At 42.7% G+C, this 23690-nt stretch overlaps 1 protein-coding gene across 1 annotated transcript; it reads left to right on the top strand.

The window, feature by feature from the left end:
- The first annotated feature begins 437 nt into the window (after positions 1-437).
- LOC145270617 (uncharacterized) lies at positions 438-23472 on the top strand. The gene is made up of 2 exons (XM_080126245.1): positions 438-3126; positions 23144-23472. Exon 1 carries the CDS (start codon positions 648-650, stop codon positions 3084-3086), a length of 2439 nt encoding a protein of 812 aa, XP_079982371.1. The 5' UTR covers positions 438-647; the 3' UTR covers positions 3087-3126; positions 23144-23472.
- The last annotated feature ends 218 nt before the right edge of the window (positions 23473-23690 follow it).

Genomic DNA, 23690 nt, shown 5'->3' on the forward strand with positions numbered 1-23690 from the left:
TCTCTCTTTTTCTCGCTCCCTTTCTGTCTCTCTCCGTAACATATCCAATCCTATCAAGAAATCGCTCTTGACACCCTCCCCCTCCGCCTGACACCACCTCCTCCCCATCGATTTTTTCTTTTTTTTCATGGTTTAAAAGACTTTCTTCATCTCCCCCTTCTCTCTCCCACCTCTCTCTTTCTCTCTCTCTCTCTCTCTCTCTCTCTCTCTCTCTCTCTCTCTCTCTCTCTCTCTGTACCATTTCCGGGCCTTGTTGGATTGATGGACAATCAATTAATCAACTGAAGTTGATTAAGAGAAGCGAATTCTAGGGAGCGAGAGAGATAGATAGATAGATAGATAGATAGATAGAGAGAGAGAGAGAGAGAGGGGGAGAGAGGGGAGAGAGGAGGAAGGGGGGATGAAGAAAGATATATTGTCATGCAAACGTCAAAAGTAACCGCCTTTCTATCTTTATCCCATGTCTCACGATTTTTTTTTCATGGTTTAAAAGACGCGACACACTTTCGTAGACCTTAAAACTAAGCTTCCGATAAGAAAAGAAAGTTAGTTTAAAAGTGATTGCCAATTGAAACATCTTCCAAAGGTTAAAACTAATAACGATTCCAAAACACACAGAAAAACCAACAAAAAAAAACAAAAAAAAAATGAAGTTTGTTATTTGTTTAACATTCTTTTCTATTATGACCTATCCCTTTCAAGGATCAGCGGGGAGCCCGGATTGTTGCTTAATCGATCTTTTCTGTTCAACCAAATGTGTTACCAGCTCTGCACACAGGGTCACACGATCGGCGTTAGCTGCCCCTAAAATAGCAGGGCCACCGGACTGTTGTATCGTGAATCAAGATTGTTCAGATCTATGTACTGCCAGCCCTGAGGACGTGGTCTCTGTGCAGAGGGTCACACGATCGGCGTTAGCTGACCCTAAAATAGCAGGGAAACCGGACTGTTGTATCGTGAATCAAGATTGTTCAGATCTTTGTACTGCCAGCCCTGAGGACGTGGTCTCTGTGCAGAGGGTCACACGATCGGCGTTAGCTACCCCTAAAATAGCAGGGCCACCGGACTGTTGTATCGTGAATCAAGATTGTTCAGATCTATGTACTGCCAGCCCTGAGGACGTGGTCTCTGTGCAGAGGGTCACACGATCGGCGTTAGCTGCCCCTAAAATAGCAGGGCCACCGGACTGTTGTATCGTGAATCAAGATTGTTCAGATCTATGTACTGCCAGCCCTGAGGACGTGGTCTCTGTGCAGAGGGTCACACGATCGGCGTTAGCTGACCCTAAAATAGCAGGGCCACCGGACTGTTGTATCGTGAATCAAGATTGTTCAGATCTATGTACTGCCAGCCCTGAGGACATGGTCTCTGTGCAGAGGGTCACACGATCGGCGTTAGCTGCCCCTAAAATAGCAGGGCCACCGGACTGTTGTATCGTGAATCAAGATTGTTCAGATCTATGTACTGCCAGCCCTGAGGACGTGGTCTCTGTGCAGAGGGTCACACGATCGGCGTTAGCTGCCCCTAAAATAGCAGGGCCACCGGACTGTTGTATCGTGAATCAAGATTGTTCAGATCTATGTACTGCCAGCCCTGAGGACGTGGTTTCTGTGCAGAGGGTCACACGATCGGCGTTAGCTGCCCCTAAAATAGCAGGGCCACCGGACTGTTGTATCGTGAATCAAGATTGTTCAGATCTATGTACTGCCAGCCCTGAGGACATGGTCTCTGTGCAGAGGGTCACACGATCGGCGTTAGCTGCCCCTAAAATAGCAGGGCCACCGGACTGTTGTATCGTGAATCAAGATTGTTCAGATCTATGTACTGCCAGCCCTGAGGACGTGGTCTCTGTGCAGAGGGTCACACGATCGGCGTTAGCTGCCCCTAAAATAGCAGGGCCACCGGACTGTTGTATCGTGAATCAAGATTGTTCAGATCTATGTACTGCCAGCCCTGAGGACGTGGTCTCTGTGCAGAGGGTCACACGATCGGCGTTAGCTGCCCCTAAAATAGCAGGGCCACCGGACTGTTGTATCGTGAATCAAGATTGTTCAGATCTATGTACTGCCAGCCCTGAGGACGTGGTCTCTGTGCAGAGGGTCACACGATCGGCGTTAGCTGCCCCTAAAATAGCAGGGCCACCGGACTGTTGTATCGTGAATCAAGATTGTTCAGATCTATGTACTGCCATCCCTGAGGACGTGGTCTCTGTGCAGAGGGTCACACGATCGGCGTTAGCTGCCTCTAAAATAGCAGGGCCACCGGACTGTTGTATCGTGAATCAAGATTGTTCAGATCTATGTACTGCCAGCCCTGAGGACGTGGTCTCTGTGCAGAGGGTCACACGATCGGCGTTAGCTGCCCCTAAAATAGCAGGGCCACCGGACTGTTGTATCGTGAATCAAGATTGTTCAGATCTATGTACTGCCAGCCCTGAGGACGTGGTCTCTGTGCAGAGGGTCACACGATCGGCGTTAGCTGCCCCTAAAATAGCAGGGCCACCGGACTGTTGTATCGTGAATCAAGATTGTTCAGATCTATGTACTGCCAGCCCTGAGGACGTGGTCTCTGTGCAGAGGGTCACACGATCGGCGTTAGCTGCCCCTAAAATAGCAGGGCCACCGGACTGTTGTATCGTGAATCAAGATTGTTCAGATCTATGTACTGCCAGCCCTGAGGACGTGGTCTCTGTGCAGAGGATCACACGGTCGGCGTTAGCTGCCCTTAGCGCAGCAGGGAGCCCGGATTGTTGCTTCATCGATCTTTTCTGTTCAACCAAATGTGTTACCAGCTCTGCACACAGGGTCTCACGATCGGTGTTAGATTGTTGTATTTATGATCCTGATTGTCATCGCCTATGTCGTGTCAGGACTGAGCAGAGGGGCGCACGATCGGCATTAGCTACACTTAGAGCCGCATGGAAACCAGAATGTTGCTTCATAGATCTTTTTTGTTCCACTGCTTGTGCTGACAGTGCAGACTATGGTCAGCCCGCACGATCTGCCTATGGAGGACACACGAATACCCTGCAACTCATGAGGCAGTTCAAACGTATACTTGAACGTTCAAGACCCCGAAAATATTAATTCCTCTACAAATAATCGAAACAGGAGACCGTCTTGGCTGGTGAGTATTTTTTTTTTTTATTACATTTTCACCCCAAACAAGGCAAATTGCCACTTTGGTGTAGGGGGCTACTAACAGGGGCAACAACTACTGGGGTACTATGTAGGGATTTGGGCAGCAAGGTGTCGGTTCACGTTACACTTGAACTTCTGCACGTCAGTACTGTTGTTGAAGCAGGGACCTGGAATGGAATTCCAGAGTTTTGAAGTTCTGGGGAAGAAACTATTGGAGTAAAAAGATCTTTTACATCTAGGGATCTCTACAGTGTGGGGGTGGGATCTAGTAGCCTGTCGGGTTTGTCGAGGGTGCTCGCGTCGTGGGGGCACAAGTGATTGCAGTTCGTCAGAGCATTCACCACTAAAATACTTGTAGAAAAGGCAGAGGGATGCAACATTTCGTCGATGGGACAGAGGCTGAAGCTTAGATGCTAGTTCAGGGCCTATCAGGTTTGCGACTCTCTTTTGAACCTTGTCAAGGAGCGAGAGACTAGTAGCAGATGCACCAGCCCAGATGTGGCAGCAATACTCCATACATGGGCGAATGGTGGCCTTATAGAGGTACAGGATACTTTCGGGTGTTAGTAGTTTTCTAGCACGGTAGAGAGAGCCTACCTTTCTTGCAGCGACCCTGGCAATGCCTTCAATGTAATTGTTCCAACTCATGTTTCCTGTGAACGTTAGGCCAAGGAGTTTGAAAGATGGACTCTTAGATAAAGAGTCGTTGGCCATTGCTATGGGTGGTAGAGAGGGTTTCTTGTAATTATTGAATGAAACTAGTTTAGTCTTGGCAGCATTGAACGCGACCAACCACTTTTGTCCCCATTCCACTACAGATTGGAGGTCTTCCTCTAGTGTTTCTGCCATTTCTTTAGAAATGTGTTCATTCGTCTTCCTGTCGTGTCTGCCATAGAGTGTAGTGTCATCAGCATATATACCCATCTCAGAGGCAATGTTGTCGGGGAGGTCATTTATGAATATCAGGAACAATAGAGGTCCAAGGATAGAACCCTGGGGCACTCCCGCATTTATATCATATTGTTTAGATGTGCGACCGTCGAGGACTACCTGGATTTTTCTCTTATCTAAGAAGGATTTAATTATGTTAAGTATTCTACCAGTGATACCGTATGATCTGATTTTACTGAGGAGACCCTCATGCCATACCTGTCAAAAGCCTTAGATATATCTATATTATAGAGCTGAGCAGTTTAAATTGAAAAATAAAATGTATTTATATATATATATATATATATATATATATATATATATATATATATATATATATATAGTAGAAATGGTAATTAATAAAAACCTGAAGAAAGTGCTCAATACTGTTGTAGAGCAAATATGCGTTTTATTTTTTATTACCGTTTTTTTTCCTGTTCAGTTAAATTTTTGTTTCAGCTACACGACCGTTTTTTGGCCGTTATGTAGCCTCCTCAGACTTTACAGGAAGTTTTCTGTAAAATGTGGGGAGACTACATAACGGCCAAAAAACGGTCGTGTAGCTGAAACAAAAATGTAACTAAACAGGAAAAAAACGGTAATAAAAAATAAAACGTATATATATATATGTGTGTATGTGTGTGTGTGTGTTTGTGTGTGTGTGGGTGTGGGTATGTGTGTGGGGGGTGTTATTTGTTTTTGTTTTTGCGATACGTTTTGAATAAATTCAATTATTTACGATACGTTTTGAATAAATTCAATTATTTACGAAAGTGCATTTTTACGTAAATCCGAGTTGGGAATAATTTTCCCTTTAACCAACTTGGCACCGGCATATATATTATTTTAAAAATATAATTATCCACTGACACGTGTTTCGTCGTCTACGACTCATCAGAATTACCGTGGGGCCCCGATTTCGAATCTCACTAATAAGTCGTAGACGACGAAACACGTGTCAGTGGATAATTATATTTTTAAAATAATATATATATATATATATATATATATATATATATATATATACATACATATATATATATATATTCATTTATTTCCACAGGCAAACAACATCGCAGCCCACAATAGCCATGACAGCCAACGAACCTAAAGTCCAAGACTCGAGTTTCGTCCTCATTTGGGCTCATCAGTCAGACATATCTTCGCCCGGGATTTGAAACCTCAGCCTCTTGCATGCGAGGCAAACAATCTGCCAACTAAGCAAATAATCCATACGAAGAACAATTAAGATATGTCTGACTGATGAGCCAAATAAGGGCGAAACTCGAGTCTTCGATTTCCGGTTCGTTGGCTGCCATGGGTCTTGCGGGCTGCGATGTTGTTTGGCTGTGAAAATAATTCTATATGATCTCTAACATTCTGAAAAACAAAAATATGTAGGATTTTCAGAATGCTAGAGATTAGATGTAACAATTTCCACAACCAAGCAACGTCGCAGCCCACAAGAGCCATGACAGTACACGAACGGGAAGTCCAAGATTCGAGTTTTTCTCTCGATTGGGCTCATCAGTTAGACAAATTCGAAACCCGAACCCCTTGCATTCGAGGCAAGCACTCTATCAACTGAGCAAACGTCCTGCACACAAATTCTATTAACCAATACAGATCAAGCTAACGGCGCCAAAATCCGACTGAGAAATGGACTTATTCGTCGACAAGGGACGCGGTCATTCAGCTCAGTGGGTAGAGTTCTTGCCTCGCATGCAAGAGGCCCGGGTTTCGAATCCTGAGTTCAGATGTGTCTTACTGATGAGCCCAAATGAGGGCGAAAGTCGAGTCGTCGACTTCTGGTTCGTTGACTGTCATGGCTCTTGTGGGCTGCTATGTTGTTTGTCTGTGGAAACACACACACACACACACACACACACACACACACACACACACACATATATATATATATATATATATAATATCCACTGACACATGTTCCGTCGTCTACGACTCATAAGAGTGCGATGAAACTAGCGAGATTCGAAATCAGGACCCTATAGTAAAAAGCGTACCCCCTACCACAAGGTTACCTTGCATGACTGAATGTGCCACATTTATTTTTATGTAGATGTTATTGTTTTTGTTTTTTGTTTTTTTGCGATACTTTTTGAATTAATTCAATAGTATTTAAGTAAGTGTATTTTTACCTAAATGCGGAGTGGGACAAAACACGTGTCAGTGGATAATTATATTTTAAACAAAATATATATGCCATTCCCTATTTGGGGGTACAAAAACTGTATTCGTCTTTTTGTGTTTTCACTATTAAAAAATGATTTTATGATCAGATAATAGAAGTCCGAAGTGTTATTTATCTATCTATCTATCTATCTATCTATCTATCTCTTTGTCTATCTATCTATCTATCTATCTATCTATCTGTCTATCTATCAACCTATTTGCCTATGTATCTATCTATTTGTCTATCTATCTATCTGTCTATCTATCTATCTACCTATTTATCTATTGTTGTATGCCATGTTAAGTTTCAGAACAGGTTCAGATGGTTAGATGTTCTTTAAACGTCCTGTAGATGAGTGTTCCTCAGTAGAAAGAACAGTTTCCGATAGTTAGTTGGTATACACAAGTCCTGTAGATGAGTGTTTCTCAGTAGACAGAACAGTTTCCGATGGGTAGTTGTTCTACATAATTCTTGTAGATGGGTGGTCCTCAGTAGACAGACCAGTTTCCGATTGTTAGTGGTTATACACAAGTCCTGTAAATGAGTGGTCCTAAGTAGAAAGAATAGTTTCCGATGGGTAGTTGTTCTATACAAGTCCTGAAGGCGACTGTTCCTCAGTAGACAGAACAGTTTCGATGGTTAGTTTTCTACGCAAGTCCTGTAGATGAGTGGTTCTCGGTAGACAGAACAGTTTCCGATGGTTTGTTGTTCTACACAAGCCCTGTTGATGGGTGGTCCTCAGTAGACAGAACAGTTTCTGATGGTAAGTTGTTCTACACAAGTCCTGTAGATGAGTGGTTCTTAGTAGACAGAACAGTTCTGATGGTTAGTTAAGTCCTGTAGATGGGTGGTTCTCAGTAGACAGAACAGTTTCCGATGGTTCGCTTTTCTACACAAGTCCTGGAGGCGACTGGTCCTCAGTACACAGAACAGATTCCGATGGTTAGTTCTTCTGCACGAGTTATGTAGATGAGTTGTCCTCAGTAGACAGAACAGTTTCCGATGGTTGGTTGTTCTATACAAGTCCTGTACATTAGTGTTCCTCAGTAGACAGAACAGTTTCGGATGGTTAGTTCTTCTGCACGAGTCCTGTAGATGGGCGGTACTCAGTAGACAGAACAGTTTCCGATGGTTAGTTGTTCTACACAAGTCCTGTAGATGAGTGGTCCTCAGTAGACAGAAAAATTTCCGATGGTTACTTGTTCTACACAAGTCCTGTAGATGAGTGTCCTCAGTAGGCAGAACAGTTTCAGATGGTTAGTTTTTCTACACTGGTCCTGTAGATGATGTATTCTCAGTAGACAGAACTGTTTCCGATGGTTAGTTTTTCTACACAAGCCCTGTTGATGGGTGGTCCTCAGTAGGAAGAACAGTTTCCGATGGTTAGTTGTTCTACACAAGTCCTGGAGGTGACTGGTTCTCAGTAGACCGAAGAGGATTTGATGGTTAGTTCTCTATACAAGTCCTTGATGCGACTGGTCCTACGTAGACAGAACAGTTTACGATGGATAGTTGTTCTATACAAGTCCTGTAGATGAGTGGTGCTCAGTAGAGTGAACAGTTTGCGGTGGTTAGTTGTTCTACACAAGTCCTGTAGATGGGTGGTTCTCAGTAGACAGAACTGTTTCCGATGGTTAGTTGTTCTACACAAGTCCCGTAGATGAGTGGTCCTCAGTAGACAGAACAGTTTCCGATGGTTAGCTGGTCTATACAAGTCATGGAGGCGACTGGTCCTCAGTAGACAGACCAGTTTCCGATAGTTAGTTGTTCTGCACAAGTCCTGTAGATGGGTGGTTCTCAGTAGACAGAACAGTTTCCGATGGTTAGTTGTTCTACACAAGTCCTGTAGATGAGTGGTCGTCAGTAGACAGAACAGTTTCCGATTGTTTGTTGTTCTATACAAGTCCTGGAGGCGACTGGTCCTCAGTAGACAGACCAGTTTCCGATGGTTAGTTGTTCTGCACAAGTCCTGTAGATGGGTAGTTTTCAGTAGACAAAACAGTTTCTGATGGTAAGTTGTTCTACACAAGTCCTGTAGATGGGTGGTTCTCAGTAGACAAAACAGTTTCCGATAGTTTGTTGTTATACACAAGTCTTGTAAATGAGTGGTCTTCAGTAGACAGAGCAGTTTCCGATGGTTAGTTGTTCTACACATGTTCTGGAGGCGACTGGTCCTCAATAGACAGAACAGATTCCGATGGTTAGTTGTTCCACAAGTCCTGTAAATGAGTGCTCCTCCGTAGACAGAACAGATTCCGATGATTAGTTGTTCCACAAGTCCTGTAGATGAGTGGTCCTCAGTAGACAGAACAGTTTCCGATTGTTAGTTGTTTTACATGTCTTGTAGATGAGTGGTCCTTAGTAAACAGAAGAGTTTCCGATGGTTAGTTGTTCTACACAAGTTCTGTAGATGGGTTGTCCTCAGTAGACAGAACAGTTTCCGATGGTTAGTTTTTCTGCACAAATCCTGCAGGTAGGTGGTGCTCAGTAGACAGAACAATTTACTATTTATAGGTGTTCTATAAAAGTCGTCCTTAGCAGAACAGTTTTCAATGGTTTGTTGTTCTACACAAGTCCTGAAGGTGACTGGTTCTCAGTAGATCGAACAGTTTCATATGGGTACTTTTTCTATACAAGTCCTGCAGGTAAGTTCTTCTCAGTAGACAGAACAGTTTCCGATCGTTAGCTATTGTATAAAATCCTGTAGTTTACTGGTTCTCAGTAGACAGAACAGTGTCCGATGTTTAGTTGTACTACACATGTCCTGTAGATGTGTGGTCCTCAGTGAACAGAACAGTTCCAGAGGGTTAGTTGTTATACACAGGTCCTGTAGATTGGTTGTCCTCAGTAGACATAATAGTTTACCATGGATAGGTGTTCTATGAATGTCCTGGAAGTAAGTGGTTCTTAGTAGACAGGATAGTTTCCGATGGTTAGTTGTTCTACACAAGTCCTGTAAATGAGTGTTCCTCAGTAGACAGAACAGTTTCTGATGGTCAGTTGTTCTACACAAGTCCTGTAGATGAGTGGTTCTCAGTAGACAGAACAGTTTCCGATGGTTAGTTATTCTACACAAGTCCTGTAGATGAGTGGTTTTCAGTAGACAGAACAGTTTCCGATGGTTAGTTGTTATACACAACTCCTGGAGGTTACTGGTCTTGAGTAGACAGAATAGTTTACGATGGATAGTTGTTCTATACAAGTCCTGTAGATGAGTGGTGCTCAGTAGAGTGAACAGTTTCGGATGGTTAGTTCTTCTGCACGAGTCCTGTAGATGGGCGGTACTCAGTAGACAGAACAGTTTCCGATGGTTAGTTGTTCTACACAAGTCCTGTAGATGAGTGGTCCTCAGTAGACAGAAAAATTTCCGATGGTTACTTGTTCTACACAAGTCCTGTAGATGAGTGTCCTCAGTAGGCAGAACAGTTTCAGATGGTTAGTTTTTCTACACTGGTCCTGTAGATGATGTATTCTCAGTAGACAGAACTGTTTCCGATGGTTAGTTTTTCTACACAAGCCCTGTTGATGGGTGGTCCTCAGTAGGAAGAACAGTTTCCGATGGTTAGTTGTTCTACACAAGTCCTGGAGGTGACTGGTTCTCAGTAGACCGAAGAGGATTTGATGGTTAGTTCTCTATACAAGTCCTTGATGCGACTGGTCCTACGTAGACAGAACAGTTTACGATGGATAGTTGTTCTATACAAGTCCTGTAGATGAGTGGTGCTCAGTAGAGTGAACAGTTTGCGGTGGTTAGTTGTTCTACACAAGTCCTGTAGATGGGTGGTTCTCAGTAGACAGAACTGTTTCCGATGGTTAGTTGTTCTACACAAGTCCTGTAGATGAGTGGTCCTCAGTAGACAGAACAGTTTCCGATGGTTAGCTGGTCTATACAAGTCATGGAGGCGACTGGTCCTCAGTAGACAGACCAGTTTCCGATAGTTAGTTGTTCTGCACAAGTCCTGTAGATGGGTGGTTCTCAGTAGACAGAACAGTTTCCGATGGTTAGTTGTTCTACACAAGTCCTGTAGATGAGTGGTCGTCAGTAGACAGAACAGTTTCCGATTGTTTGTTGTTCTATACAAGTCCTGGAGGCGACTGGTCCTCAGTAGACAGACCAGTTTCCGATGGTTAGTTGTTCTGCACAAGTCCTGTAGATGGGTAGTTTTCAGTAGACAAAACAGTTTCCGATGGTAAGTTGTTCTACACAAGTCCTGTAGATGGGTGGTTCTCAGTAGACAAAACAGTTTCCGATAGTTTGTTGTTATACACAAGTCTTGTAAATGAGTGGTCTTCAGTAGACAGAGCAGTTTCCGATGGTTAGTTGTTCTACACATGTTCTGGAGGCGACTGGTCCTCAATAGACAGAACAGATTCCGATGGTTAGTTGTTCCACAAGTCCTGTAAATGAGTGCTCCTCCGTAGACAGAACAGATTCCGATGATTAGTTGTTCCACAAGTCCTGTAGATGAGTGGTCCTCAGTAGACAGAACAGTTTCCGATTGTTAGTTGTTTTACATGTCTTGTAGATGAGTGGTCCTTAGTAAACAGAAGAGTTTCCGATGGTTAGTTGTTCTACACAAGTTCTGTAGATGGGTTGTCCTCAGTAGACAGAACAGTTTCCGATGGTTAGTTTTTCTGCACAAATCCTGCAGGTAGGTGGTGCTCAGTAGACAGAACAATTTACTATTTATAGGTGTTCTATAAAAGTCGTCCTTAGCAGAACAGTTTTCAATGGTTTGTTGTTCTACACAAGTCCTGAAGGTGACTGGTTCTCAGTAGATCGAACAGTTTCATATGGGTACTTTTTCTATACAAGTCCTGCAGGTAAGTTCTTCTCAGTAGACAGAACAGTTTCCGATCGTTAGCTATTGTATAAAATCCTGTAGTTTACTGGTTCTCAGTAGACAGAACAGTGTCCGATGTTTAGTTGTACTACACATGTCCTGTAGATGTGTGGTCCTCAGTGAACAGAACAGTTCCAGAGGGTTAGTTGTTATACACAGGTCCTGTAGATTGGTTGTCCTCAGTAGACATAATAGTTTACCATGGATAGGTGTTCTATGAATGTCCTGGAAGTAAGTGGTTCTTAGTAGACAGGATAGTTTCCGATGGTTAGTTGTTCTACACAAGTCCTGTAAATGAGTGTTCCTCAGTAGACAGAACAGTTTCTGATGGTCAGTTGTTCTACACAAGTCCTGTAGATGAGTGGTTCTCAGTAGACAGAACAGTTTCCGATGGTTAGTTATTCTACACAAGTCCTGTAGATGAGTGGTTTTCAGTAGACAGAACAGTTTCCGATGGTTAGTTGTTATACACAACTCCTGGAGGTTACTGGTCTTGAGTAGACAGAATAGTTTCCGGTGGTTAGTCATTCTGTACAGTAGAGTTTACCATGGATATTTTTTTATAAAAGTCCTGGAGGAAAGTGGTTCTTAGTAGACAGAATAGTTTCCGATGGTTTGTTGTTCTACACAAGTCCTGTAGATGAGTGGTCCTCAGTAGGCAGAACAGTTTCCTATGGTTAGTTGATCCACACTAGTCCTGTGGATGAGTGGTTCTCAGTAGACAGAACAGTTTCCGATGATTAGTTGTGCTAAACAAGTGCCTTAGGTGACTGGTTCTCAGAAGATAGAACAGTGTTCGATGGTTACTTGTTCTACACAAATTCTCGAGGTTTCTGGTTCTAAGTAGAAACAACAATTTCCGATGATTAGTTATTCTATACAATGTCTGGAGTTGAGTTGTTCTCAGTAGACAGAAAAGTTGCCGATGGTAAGGTATTCTATAAAAGTCCTGTAGATGACTGTTTCTCAGTAGATAGAACAGTTTTCGATGGTTAGTTGTTCTTTACAGGTCCTGGAGGTTACTGGTCCTCAGTAGACAGCATTTTTTACGATGGATAGTTGTTCTTCACAAGTCATGTAGATGGGTGGTCCTCAGTATACAGAACAGCTTCCGGTGGTTAGTTGTTCTGCACAAGTCATTGTAGATAAGTGGTTCTCAATAGACAGAACAGTTTCAGGTGGTTATTTGTTCTATACAAGTCCTGGAGGTGAGTGGCCCAAGTAGACAGAACAGTTTCCGATAGTTAGTTGTTCTATACAAGTCCTGGAGGAGACTGGTCCTCAGTAGCCAGACCAGGTTCCGATGGTTAGTTTTTCTACACAAGTCCTGTAGATTGGTGCTCCTCAGTAGACAGAACAGTTTCCGATGGTTAGTTGTTCTACACTGGTCCTTTAGATTAGTGGTTCTCAGTAGACAGAACAGTTTTCGATGGTTAGTTGTTCTACACAAGTCCTGTTGAGGAGTGTTCCTGAGCAGACAGAACAGTTTCAGATGGTTAGTTCTTCCACACGAGTCCTGTAGATGAGTGGTTCTCCGTAGACAGAACAGTTTCCGATGGTTAGTTGTTCTATACAAGTCCTGGAGGTTACTGGTCTTCAGTAGACAGAACCGTTTACGATGGATAGTTGTTCTACAAAAGCCCTGTTGATGGTTCTAAGTAGATAGAAGAGTTTCCAATGGTTATTCGTTCTGTACAAGTCGTGGAAGCGACTGGTCCTCAGTAGGCAGAACAGTTTACCATGGATAGTTGTTCTATAATAGTCCTGGAGGAAAGTGGTTCTTAGTAGACAGAACATTTACCGATGGTAAGTTGTGTTACGCAATTGCCTAAAGTGACTGGTTCTCAGGAGATAGAACAGTTTTCGATGGTTAGTTGTTCTACACAAGTCCTGGCACTGACCGGTTCTCAGTAGCCAGAACAGTTTCCGATGGTTAGTGGTTCTATACAATGACTGGAGGTAAGTAGTTCTAAGTAGACAGAACAGTTTCCGATCGTTAGTTAGTCTATAAAACTCATGTAGATGACTAGTTCTCAGTAGAGCGATGGTTAGTTGTTCTACATAACTCATGTATATTGGTAATCCTCCGTAGACAGAAGAGTTTCCGATGGTTAGTTGTGCTACACAAGTCCTGCAGATTAGTGGTTCTCAGTAGACAGAACAGTTTCCGATGGTTAGTTTTTCTGCACAAACCCTGTAGATTAGTCCTTTTCAGTAGACAAACAGTTTCTGATGGTTAGTTTTTCTGCAAAAGCCCTGTAGAGGTGTGGTCCTCAGTAGACAAAACTGTTTCCGATGGTTAGTTGTTCTACACAAGTCCTGTAGATGGGTGGTCCTACGAGGACAGAACAGTTTCCGATGATTAGTTGTTCTACAAAAGTCTTGCAGATGAGTGGTTCGTAGTAGACTGAACAGTTTCCGATAATTAGTTGTTCTTAGGTGACTGGTTCTCAGAAGAAAGAACAGTATTCGATGGTTAGTTGTTCTATACAATTTCTGGAAATGAGTGGTTTTCAGTCGACAGAACAGTTTCCGATGGTTAGTTGTTCGACACAAGTCTTGTAGATGAGTGTTCCACAGTTGAGAGAACAGTTTCCGATGATTAACTGTGCTACACAAGGCCTGTAGATGAGTTGTGCTCAGTAGACATAACACTTTCCGATTGTTAACTGTTCGGATGGTTAGTTGTTCTACACAAGTCCTGTCGATGAGTGTTCCTCAGAAGTAAGCTCAGTTTAAGATGGTTAGTTGTTCCACACAAGTCCTGTAGATGAGTTTCCGATGGTTAGTTGTTCTATACAAGTCCTTGAGGCGACTGGTCCTCAGTAGACAGACCAGTTTCCGATGGTTAGTTGTTCCACACAAGTCCTGTAGATTAGTGGTTCTCGGTTAGTTGTTCTGTACAAGTCCTGGAGGCGACTAGTCGTCCATAGACAGAACAGTTTACCTTGCATAGTAGACAGAACAGTTGCCGATGGTTAGTTGTTCTACACAAGTGGCTTAGGTGACTGTTTCTCAGTAGATAGAAAAGTTTTCGATGGTTAGTTGTTCTACACAAGTTTAGGAGGTGACTGGTTCTCAGTAGACAGAACAGTTTCCGATGGTTAGTTGTTCTACACAAGTCCTGTAGATGACTAATCCTCAGTAGACAGAATAGTTTCCGATGGTTTGTTGGTCTATACACGTCCTGAAGGCAACTGGTCCTCAGTAGACAAAACAGTTTACCATGGATTGTTGTTCTATACAAGTCCTGGAGGTAAGTGATTCTTAGTAGACAGAACTGTTTCCGATGGTTAGTTGTTCTATACAAGTCCGTTAGATGAGTGGTCCTCAGTAGACAGAACAGTTTCCGATTGTTAATGTTTCTACACAAGTCCTGTAGATAAGCGGTCCTCAGTAGACAGAATAGTTTCCGATGGTTAGTTGTTCTATACAGGTCCTGGAGGTGAGTTGTTCTCAGTAGACAGAAGAGTTTCCGATGGTAAAGTGTTCTATACAAGTGCCTTAGGTGACTGGTTCTCAATAGACACAACAGTTTCCAGGTGTTAGTTGTTCTATACAAGTCCTGGAGGCGACTGGTCCTTAGTTGATAGAACAGTTTACGATGCATAGTTGTTCTATAAAAGTCCTAGAACTGAGTGGTTCTTAGTAGACAGAACATTTTCCGATGGTTATTTGTTCTATAAAAGTGCTGTAGGGGACTGGTCCTCAGTAAACAGAACAGTTTCCGATGGTTAGTTGTTCTACACAAGTCCGGGAGATGAGTGGTCCTCAGTAGACAGAACAGTTTCTGATGGTTAGTTGTCCACTCAATTCTGTAGATGAGTAGTCCTCAGTAGACAGAACAGTTTCCTATGGTCAGTTGTTCTACACATGTGTTCTTTAACCGAGTCGTTGTCTGTTTCGTTCACCACACTCTTTTCTTTTACCTCTACTTTTACGCACGTCTGTTTGCTTTAGTGACTATAAATCGTCTGTCCTCTTGCTTTGCTTTCCTCGTTATTTATGGAATCAGGTTACGGGATTCTCCGAGATTCTGAGATTCCACGAGACTTTTTTCTACATTAAAGCATGGAGGCGCCATTTTGATTCTCAATTTGTGCTCTGCAGGCACAAACGCGCAGCCGCTGTAATGGTAAGCCACTTCTTTCTCTACACTCCCCCCTGATCTCATGATCACAGAGACGGTAGGGGGTGGCGATCGCCGCCGTCGGGTGCTTCTGCGAATGGGGACAGTGCTGCTCTCGTCTTTGCGTGCGCTCTCATCCACCGCCTGATGGTCGGGGAAGGCTTCATCTCCGTGGAGGCTACTTATATCAGAGTCACTGGAGGTGGTACATGTGTCGCCGGTCGTAGGTCCCTTACGTGACGGGGTACGCCATCAATCTGGACACACTGCTGACTCACCACATCGGTCACTGTACCCCGTTTATACTTGTCAGTACATCGGTTTCCTGGCGGCTTCACCCAGACAGCATCCCCTTTGACATATCAATTCCATTCTATCTCAGTGGCCACCGTTGTATCGTGGTGGATTCCTTTTTCTCGGACACGGTACTGATAGATTGCGTTTGCAGGCTCCGTTCCTGGAGAGACGCCATCCTTTGGCATGAGATTCTACCAGTACACAGCTTCTGCGATGGTGCACTGCTTCCTGGCTGCAATTGTTTTGATGCTGCGATGGCTTCTCTCAGCTATACAATTGCCAGAAGGCACATAAGCGTATCTAAGCTGCAGCCGCACACCCTATTCTTGTAAGAACTGCCTCATCTGATGGCTGCAAAAGGCTGGGTCGTTGTCCGTCAGCACTTCATCGGGCGCACTTCCTTCACAGAACACGGATGACAGCTGGCAAATAATGTTGCAAGAGTCCTGGCACCCGAGGAATCTCCAGACTGCGAAACGTGTAGGCCCACAATCGATGAGGGTAAGGAAGTGGTTGCCACCGTAGTGTGTGATGTCCATGCCCACTCTCTGCCACTTACCACTCACTCCCAACTCCCCTTTCTTCCATCGTGCTGGAGCTGGGTCGATGGATTGGCAGGCCTCGCAACTTTCCACCACTCTTCGGATATCTTTTTTTTATCTACTCCTGTATCAATCATCTTGACAAAGTACAGTGTCCGCTTGATGCCAGGATGTCCACACTGTCGATGAATGTCCATGATGCGTGCTGCATCCACATTACACACAACTGCTGCACATGTGTTTTGCAGATTATCAGAATCACTCCGAGCACCAGCCAGAAGCCATCGTTAAGGGATTCTTGTCAAAGCATCTGCTCTGTTGAGCGCAGACCTGATCAGCACTACGTCCACGGTCAGGTCGTACTCTGTGATGGTGTCGACCAAGGTGGCAAGCCGTCTTCGAATTAATATCTCACTCGATGCTCGTGTCGTCAGCCGTTCTCTTCCACTTAATGCATCGGTTATCCACCGATGAGTGCATGCCGAGTCAGTCATGATATGTAGAACCTTGGCTTGCCATTGAAGCGCCAAGTTAACGCCCTTCAATGTGGCATCAAGTTCGGCCAGGTTTATGTGCCTCAAATCATTCTCTGGCCGAAGCCAACAGGCATCTTCAATAATGGAATCATTAACTGCAAGGGCAACTCCAAGGGCCAGTGAACTAGCATCCGCCCGGACTGGGAACTCATTCCCGCTGACGCACCACTTTCCCTGAACGTGGTCATCACTGGTCACTCTGGACACAGTCTGTCAGCGTGTATTGCATCGTCCCATCCCGACGACACGGCTGCTGCACGTCTTTTTATGGCTGGCACGGCCATCCTGAGCCAACCGCACACAGGCCTACCATCTTTCCACAAAGCGAAAACACTGTTCGTCGAGTTATGTTTGATGGGACCTTGGGGACGCGACTTCCTCTTCTCCAACAAATCACTCCTTGCTATTGCGCACGTGCAGGCCGATCACTTTTGCTCCATCGCACAGACGCTCTGGTTCCTTACATGTTAGTCCAAAGCTCTCAAAGTGCATTCTAACCGATTGCGCTGACATGAGGCTCTCATTGACGAATATATCATCGATGTATGAGGATGTTGCCTGTTGCACTGCCTCATCTTGCTGCCGGATAGCATGCATGATTGCTGTCATAATGCCTGGGGCCACATTTAAACCGAACCCTAGCCTGGTTAGACAATATCGGGTTCCTCGAATTTCCACAGTCTGAAATGGCCACAATTTCTTCTCATAGGCCCTGCGTAGGTCCAGAGTTGCCACGTTCGATCCCTGCTGTCGCCACTCCCTTAATTTTAGTGCACACACATCAGCCCTTGCCGTATATGGGTCGACATGCTCATTGAGATCACGGTAGTCTAGGATGGGGCGGACCTTTTGTTAGGTCTCTTGTACGACGGCCATCAAGGGAATCAGCCCTCGTGGGGGGCCAAGCTCATCCTCTGGGTATGGAAGAAGCCAGCCATTGTCGATCCACGTTTGCAGTTCTTCTTCATACTGTTTCCTTAGCCACATGGGTGGGGGATATTCCAATAACCGGTTTCGCAAGGATATTGGTGGCTGATCGTTTGACCACTTCCAAGACGCCGTCCATGCATTGGTGTTTCTGTCATACTCTGCATGAAAGTCAGGCTCGTCGAGAGTTATGGCAGCACAAACATGTTCCTCACATCGGGAGAACTGTACCTTGCCGGTTCTGTCCACAGTAATTCCACACAGTTGTGTAATCAAGTCCATACCCAGGAGTAGGTCGTACCCGAGAAGCTCTCCTTCCACCACCAGGGCTCGCACGGCTACTGCAGACCCGTCGTTTATGCTTGTGCAGATAATGCTCACCCCACGAGAGGCTAGTGAACCTTCTCGCTGCTTTCCAAGTGGCACAGCATATCTTGCTTACGAGAGTCTGGGTGCACCCAGTGTCCACAAGCGCGATGCGTTTGCTTCCATTAATGTTTATACTTACAGTGGGTAGCGCCCTGCTCAATGACGATCTGGGGAGAAGACTGACGCTGTAGCTTCTTCCCCTTGCCCGTTTCCCGGACAGGTGTGGGCCAGGTGTCCACGTTTTCTGCACTTGTAGCACTGCGGCCCGTCAAGTTTCCGAGTTGGTTGACGTGACGAAAGACAATCACGGGCCAAATGGTTGGGTCCTCAACACTTATTGCAGGTTGTAGCTGCGCCCATGTCCTGCAATCCAACCTGTGATGCTTGTACAGCTGCCACTTGGTCTATAGTGTTAGGGCTTTTCTTTAGTATTGCTCGTGCCCACGCCAATACTTCTGATATGTCCATCTCGTCATCTTGGGATGAGGCGCGGAGCAGATCTTCCACACTCTTAGGTAATCCTGCAACAAAGGCGCACGCCAAGCCTTTGTCTGACATCCCTCCAAAAAAGACTGATAGATTTTTTAGCTCAGCCAGATACACACCCACCGTTTCCCCGGGATGTAAGTTTTGGACCATGAATTCCTTCCATGCAGTAACTGGATCTACCGCAAATGCTGTAAAAAGGGCGCGCTTGATGCAGGCAAAATCTGTTTTCTTCTCATCAGTCAACTGCTGGTATACAGCATATGCTCCCCCAGTGAGGCGCATTGGGACCACGCATTCCATACGCTTCACCCCACTGAGCTGACATATTAATTCTGCTTTTTCCACCCATTCCTGCCATCAAACAGGGGAATTAGCTTGGGGTCAAATGCTGATATCATGCCGAAATAGCTTGTGTTCGTTACAACTCCACTTTCAACCAAGTCGTTGTTTGTTTCGTTCAGAACACACTCTTTACTTCTACCTCTTCTTTTACATACGTTCGTTCGCTTTAGTAAATAAAAATCGTCTGTCCTCCCGCTTTCCTTTCCTCGTTATTTATGGAATAAGGGTACGAGATTCTCCGAGATTCCACGAGATTCCACGAGACTTTTTTCCACATAAACGTATGCGGGCTCTATCTTGATTCTCAATTTGTGCTCTTCAGGCACAAACGCGCAGGCGCTTTAACGGTAAGCCACTTCTTTCTCCACATGTTAGTTGTTCTACACAAGTCCTGGAGGTGACTGGTTCTCAATAGAAAGAGCAGTTTCCGACTGTTAGTTGTCCTCTACATGTCCTGGAGGCGACTGGCACTCAGAAGACAGAACAGTTTACGATGGATAGTTTTTATATCCCAGTTCTGAAGGTGAGTGATTCTCAGTAGACAGAACATTTTCCGATGGTTAGTTGTTCTATACAAGTCCGAGAGGTGGGTGGTTCTCAGTAGGCAGAGCAGTTTCCGATCGTTAGTTCTTCTATAAAAGTCCGTTAGATGACTGGTTCTCAGTAGACAGAACAGTTTCCGATGGTTAGTTGTTCTATACAAGTCCTGGGGCGACTGGTCCTCTCCTCAGTAAACAGAACAGTTTACGATGCATAGTTGTTCTATACAAGTCCTGGACGCCACTGGTGCTGAGTAGACAGTACAGTTTCCGATCGTTCGTTCTTCTATAAACTCCCGTAGATGACTGGTTCTCAGTAGACAGACCAGTTTCCGATGGTTAGTTGTTCTATACATGTTCTGGAGGGTACTGGTCCTCAGTATACCGAACAGTTTCCGATGGATAGTTGTTCTATACAAGTCCTGGAGCTGAGTTGTTCTCAGTAGACAGACCAGTTTCCGATGGTTAGTCGTTCTACACAAGTGTCTGAGGTGACTGGTTCTCAGTAGATAGAACAGTTTCCGATGGTTAGTTTTTCTATAAAAGTCCTGTAGATGACTGGTTCTCAGAAGACAGAACAGTTTCCGATGGTTAGTTCGAAGTGTTATCCATCTATCTATCTATCTATCTATCTATCTATCTATTTATTTATCTATTTATCTAACTGTCTATTTTTGTATCTATCTATCTATCTATCTATAGCTATCCGTTTCTGCTATATTTGTTTTAATTTTTTAGATCCATCACAGGGTTCGATTCTATCTGATGCATGCACGCAAACACAATTTTTTTGTTACTTTTGAAATCACAACTCTCTCATTTCATACGCGCCTCTGCCATATCAAAGAACTTGCTATTGATTTTATATGTCGAGCTTTTGTGCTTGTGCGGTGATAATTTCCTGACTTTTAAGTTTAAAACGAATAGTAACATATGTTTCAATTGTGCTTTAAACAGAAGCATTCATTTCGAAGGCGTCCCTGTCATATCAAAGAACCTGCTGTTGATTTTATATGCCGGGCCTTTGTGCTTGTGCGGTGATAATTTATATGCGTATGAAATTTCATTAAAATCGGCCCAGCCGTTTCGGCGGCACGGAAGACAAGATCAAAGTGTAGTATTTGTTCCGACAGATGCTGCAAGCTATGACTAGCAAAGACCATATATCTGAACTTGGTCAATATAGGGATCACCCTACAGACCACAGTTACTATCCAGCTCCAATTTCCCACCTCTCGGGAGCTGGTCCCCCTTTTATCTCCCCCCCTCTCCACATTAAAAAACGGCCTTGTGCCTAATTTGCTCAGTGGGGAAGCAAATAAATCCAACGGCCCAGCCGTTTCGAGTACGTAAATAAACACAAACACAAACACGCACACACACACACACGCACACAAACACGCACACACACACACACACACTCACTCACTCTCTCTCTCTCTCTCTCTCTCTCTCTCATGCACATACATAGGCACATTTCTTTTTATAATATAGTACACGGCCATGTTTGAATATATGGTTGAGTATAAGTGTTAGTCGTTTAGACGTGCTTTAAATCGCCACTACTTAATCATTTCGTGACCAAATTTCAAACAATTATTAAAGTAGTAATTGTCTGTATATTTGAGATGAGGTGTTTTCATTTATCGAGATTGTCCTAGTGACATATGGCAGAGTGGTCCTAGACGTTGTATCAAAGTTTACAGTTACCCAATGGTGCTGAGTTCAATCCTGAACGAAGGCAGTGAAAAAGTAACATTCAAAAGTGAGAATCAGCAACTATGTCCCAGAGCCTAGCTGGAGTCCGAACACGGTACCCCCGTAATAATAATAAAGGGTTGGTTTCGAGACTCCTAACAAACGGTTCCCCAGTTCGATACAAAACACCTGATGAAGGCTGGAGGACAAAACGGCCGAAACGTTGTGACGATAACAACCAAGATGAGGAAGTCCGACAATCTCAATAAATTATTAAAGTTTTAGATCACTTTCTCGGCTATATTGTGAATAAGGAGGTGAGCTACGTTTTTTATGACTGGCTTCCATAGTAACCACGTTGCTTCAGCGACTACTGTTGCTACCAATTCACCGCTACTTATTCACTGCTTTCGCGAAAAGAGAAGTAACAAGTGAAACAGAGAGAATGAAAGCACTAAAGGGAGATAATTCAGGAGATCTTATTGAAAGCAGACGAGTATCGAACATTGTTATTAAATATGTGTGTGCTATGTTTATGGGGGGGCAAAAAATAAGACTGAAACTAACCAAATAACAAGTGAATTACTGGAAGCCTGGAAAAATGAATTGCAATAGAAAAATGCGAGCATCAAAAATAATATGGTTAAGCTTAAACATGGAAAAGTAAAGGACTAGTTGTTAAAACTGGAAAAGAAAAAGACAAGATATTCTAGTAAAAAATATAATAAGTTTATAACTTAAAATATTACGGCATTAAGAATTGATTATATAATGTAAACTTATATTACAATAGAAAAATGCGAGCATCAAAAGTAATATGGTTAAGCTTAAACATGGAAAAATAAAGGAGTAGTTGTTAAAACTGGAAAAGAAAAAGACAAGATATTCTAGTAAAAAATATAATAAATTTATAACTTAAACTATTGCAGCATTAAGAATTGATTATATAATGTAAACTTATATTACAATAGAAAAATGCGAGCATCAAAAGTAATATGGTTAAGCTTAAACATGGAAAAGTAAAGGAGTAGTTGTTAAAACTGGAAAAGAAAGGACAAGATATTCTAGTAAAAGATATAATAACTTTATAACTTAAAATATTGCAGCATTAAGAATTGATTATATAATGTAAACTTCTATTACAATAGAAAAATGCGAGCATGAAAACTAATATGGTTAAGCTTAAACATGGAAAAGTAAAGGACTAGTTGTTAAAACTGGAAAAGAAAAGAACAAGATATTCTAGTAAAAAATATAATAAATTTATAACTTAAAATATTGCAGAATTAAATTTTATTTTTTTAATTCAATTTATAACATTATATAATCAATTCTTAATGCTGCAAATACACAGGTTTGGCATCGAACAATATATTTGCTTATTAAATTTTATGTGGGATATATTTGTGTGCACGCATTATTTCGGAAATAAAGTTTAATATTTACGAAATGTAAAAACTGATATTGTACTTGTGTGTTTTTATTTTGCCAAATACACAGGTTTCACATCCAACAATATGAGAAGATCAATGTTAATTTATTGCCCTTTTGCTGGTTTTGGTCTGACCCATGACCGATTGACGTCATGGATATAGGTCGTTCTAAATCCCGGGATTTCCCATTGTGTTCTTTTTGTTTGCGTGGATACAGCTTCGTAACACTGGGATTGATTTATTGTTCGCCCGACCCTCTCCTTATGAAAAATTTAGTAAGAAATGATCCTTCGGGTACTTGCTGCTATTTTCATTTTTTAGAGGGTTAGTTAATTAAAAGAAAAAAACTTTTAAAGGGTTAGTTGATTGAAAAAATATTTTAGAGGATTAGTTAATTTAAAAAATATTTAAGGTTCCGTTGCTCTTACTTACCAGAAAACTTTTCCACTCCTGGGCAACGCCGGGTACCCCTGCTAGTTTATAATAGATAGTAAAAAAAAATTATTATAATATTATATATAAATATCTCTTGGAAGATTTTCGTCGGGAACGCCAAATCATCTATCACCGTCTAGAAAACAGCGGAAATCATGCAACAACGAGAAATATATCTGAATGCCTAGAAAGTAGCCCTATATCGATTTTGATCTCGGTAGTTCGAATTGAGTTGTCTCCCCCGTTAATTACCAAACTTAGCATATCTTTTCACTGTATTCTGTTTTAATTTATTTCAGAATTCTTGCGACAAGTTTTGGTGGTTGCCGTTGCTTGAAGAGTAAAGAAAAGGAAGAAAGAAATTTAACAAAGAAAGAAACGGAAGAAAAATAAACAAAAAAGAAAAAAAACAAAAGAAAGAAAAATTAATAACACCGTTAAAGTTTACATTTACCCCCCCCCCGTTTAAAATTAAGTAAAAAAATGAACCTTTTTGTATAAACACTTTTTTAGCGTTCTTTCTTAACTACATCTTTTCTTAACTAAGCGGAAATGAAATATACGACCAGATAACAAAAAAAATAAAAAATAAAAATAAAATAGTAATAATTTCAATAATCTCCTAAAACCGTCCGTTATTTATTATTTTTCTTTTTCACGTTGTTATTTCATTTTTGGTACTGGTACAGTTTAATGAAGACATTAAAAAATGAAAATATAAAAAAAAGATTATATTGTTCGTATCCGTTATGGAACGAAGTTCTCCGAAAAAAAAAATTTCACTTAATTTCATCAAGTAGTTTTTTTTTTTTACAGCAAAAAACAAAAAAAATATTATGATACCGA

Source organism: Euprymna scolopes, chromosome 46 (assembly GCF_053919585.1).
Source record: "Euprymna scolopes isolate OS-2025 chromosome 46, ASM5391958v1, whole genome shotgun sequence".
NCBI classification, from domain to species: Eukaryota; Metazoa; Mollusca; class Cephalopoda; order Sepiida; family Sepiolidae; genus Euprymna; species Euprymna scolopes.

Coding starts and splice junctions, on each gene's coding strand:
- LOC145270617 (XM_080126245.1), top strand. CDS start 648: ATGAAGTTTGTTATTTGTTTAACATTCTTTTCTATTATGACCTATCCC.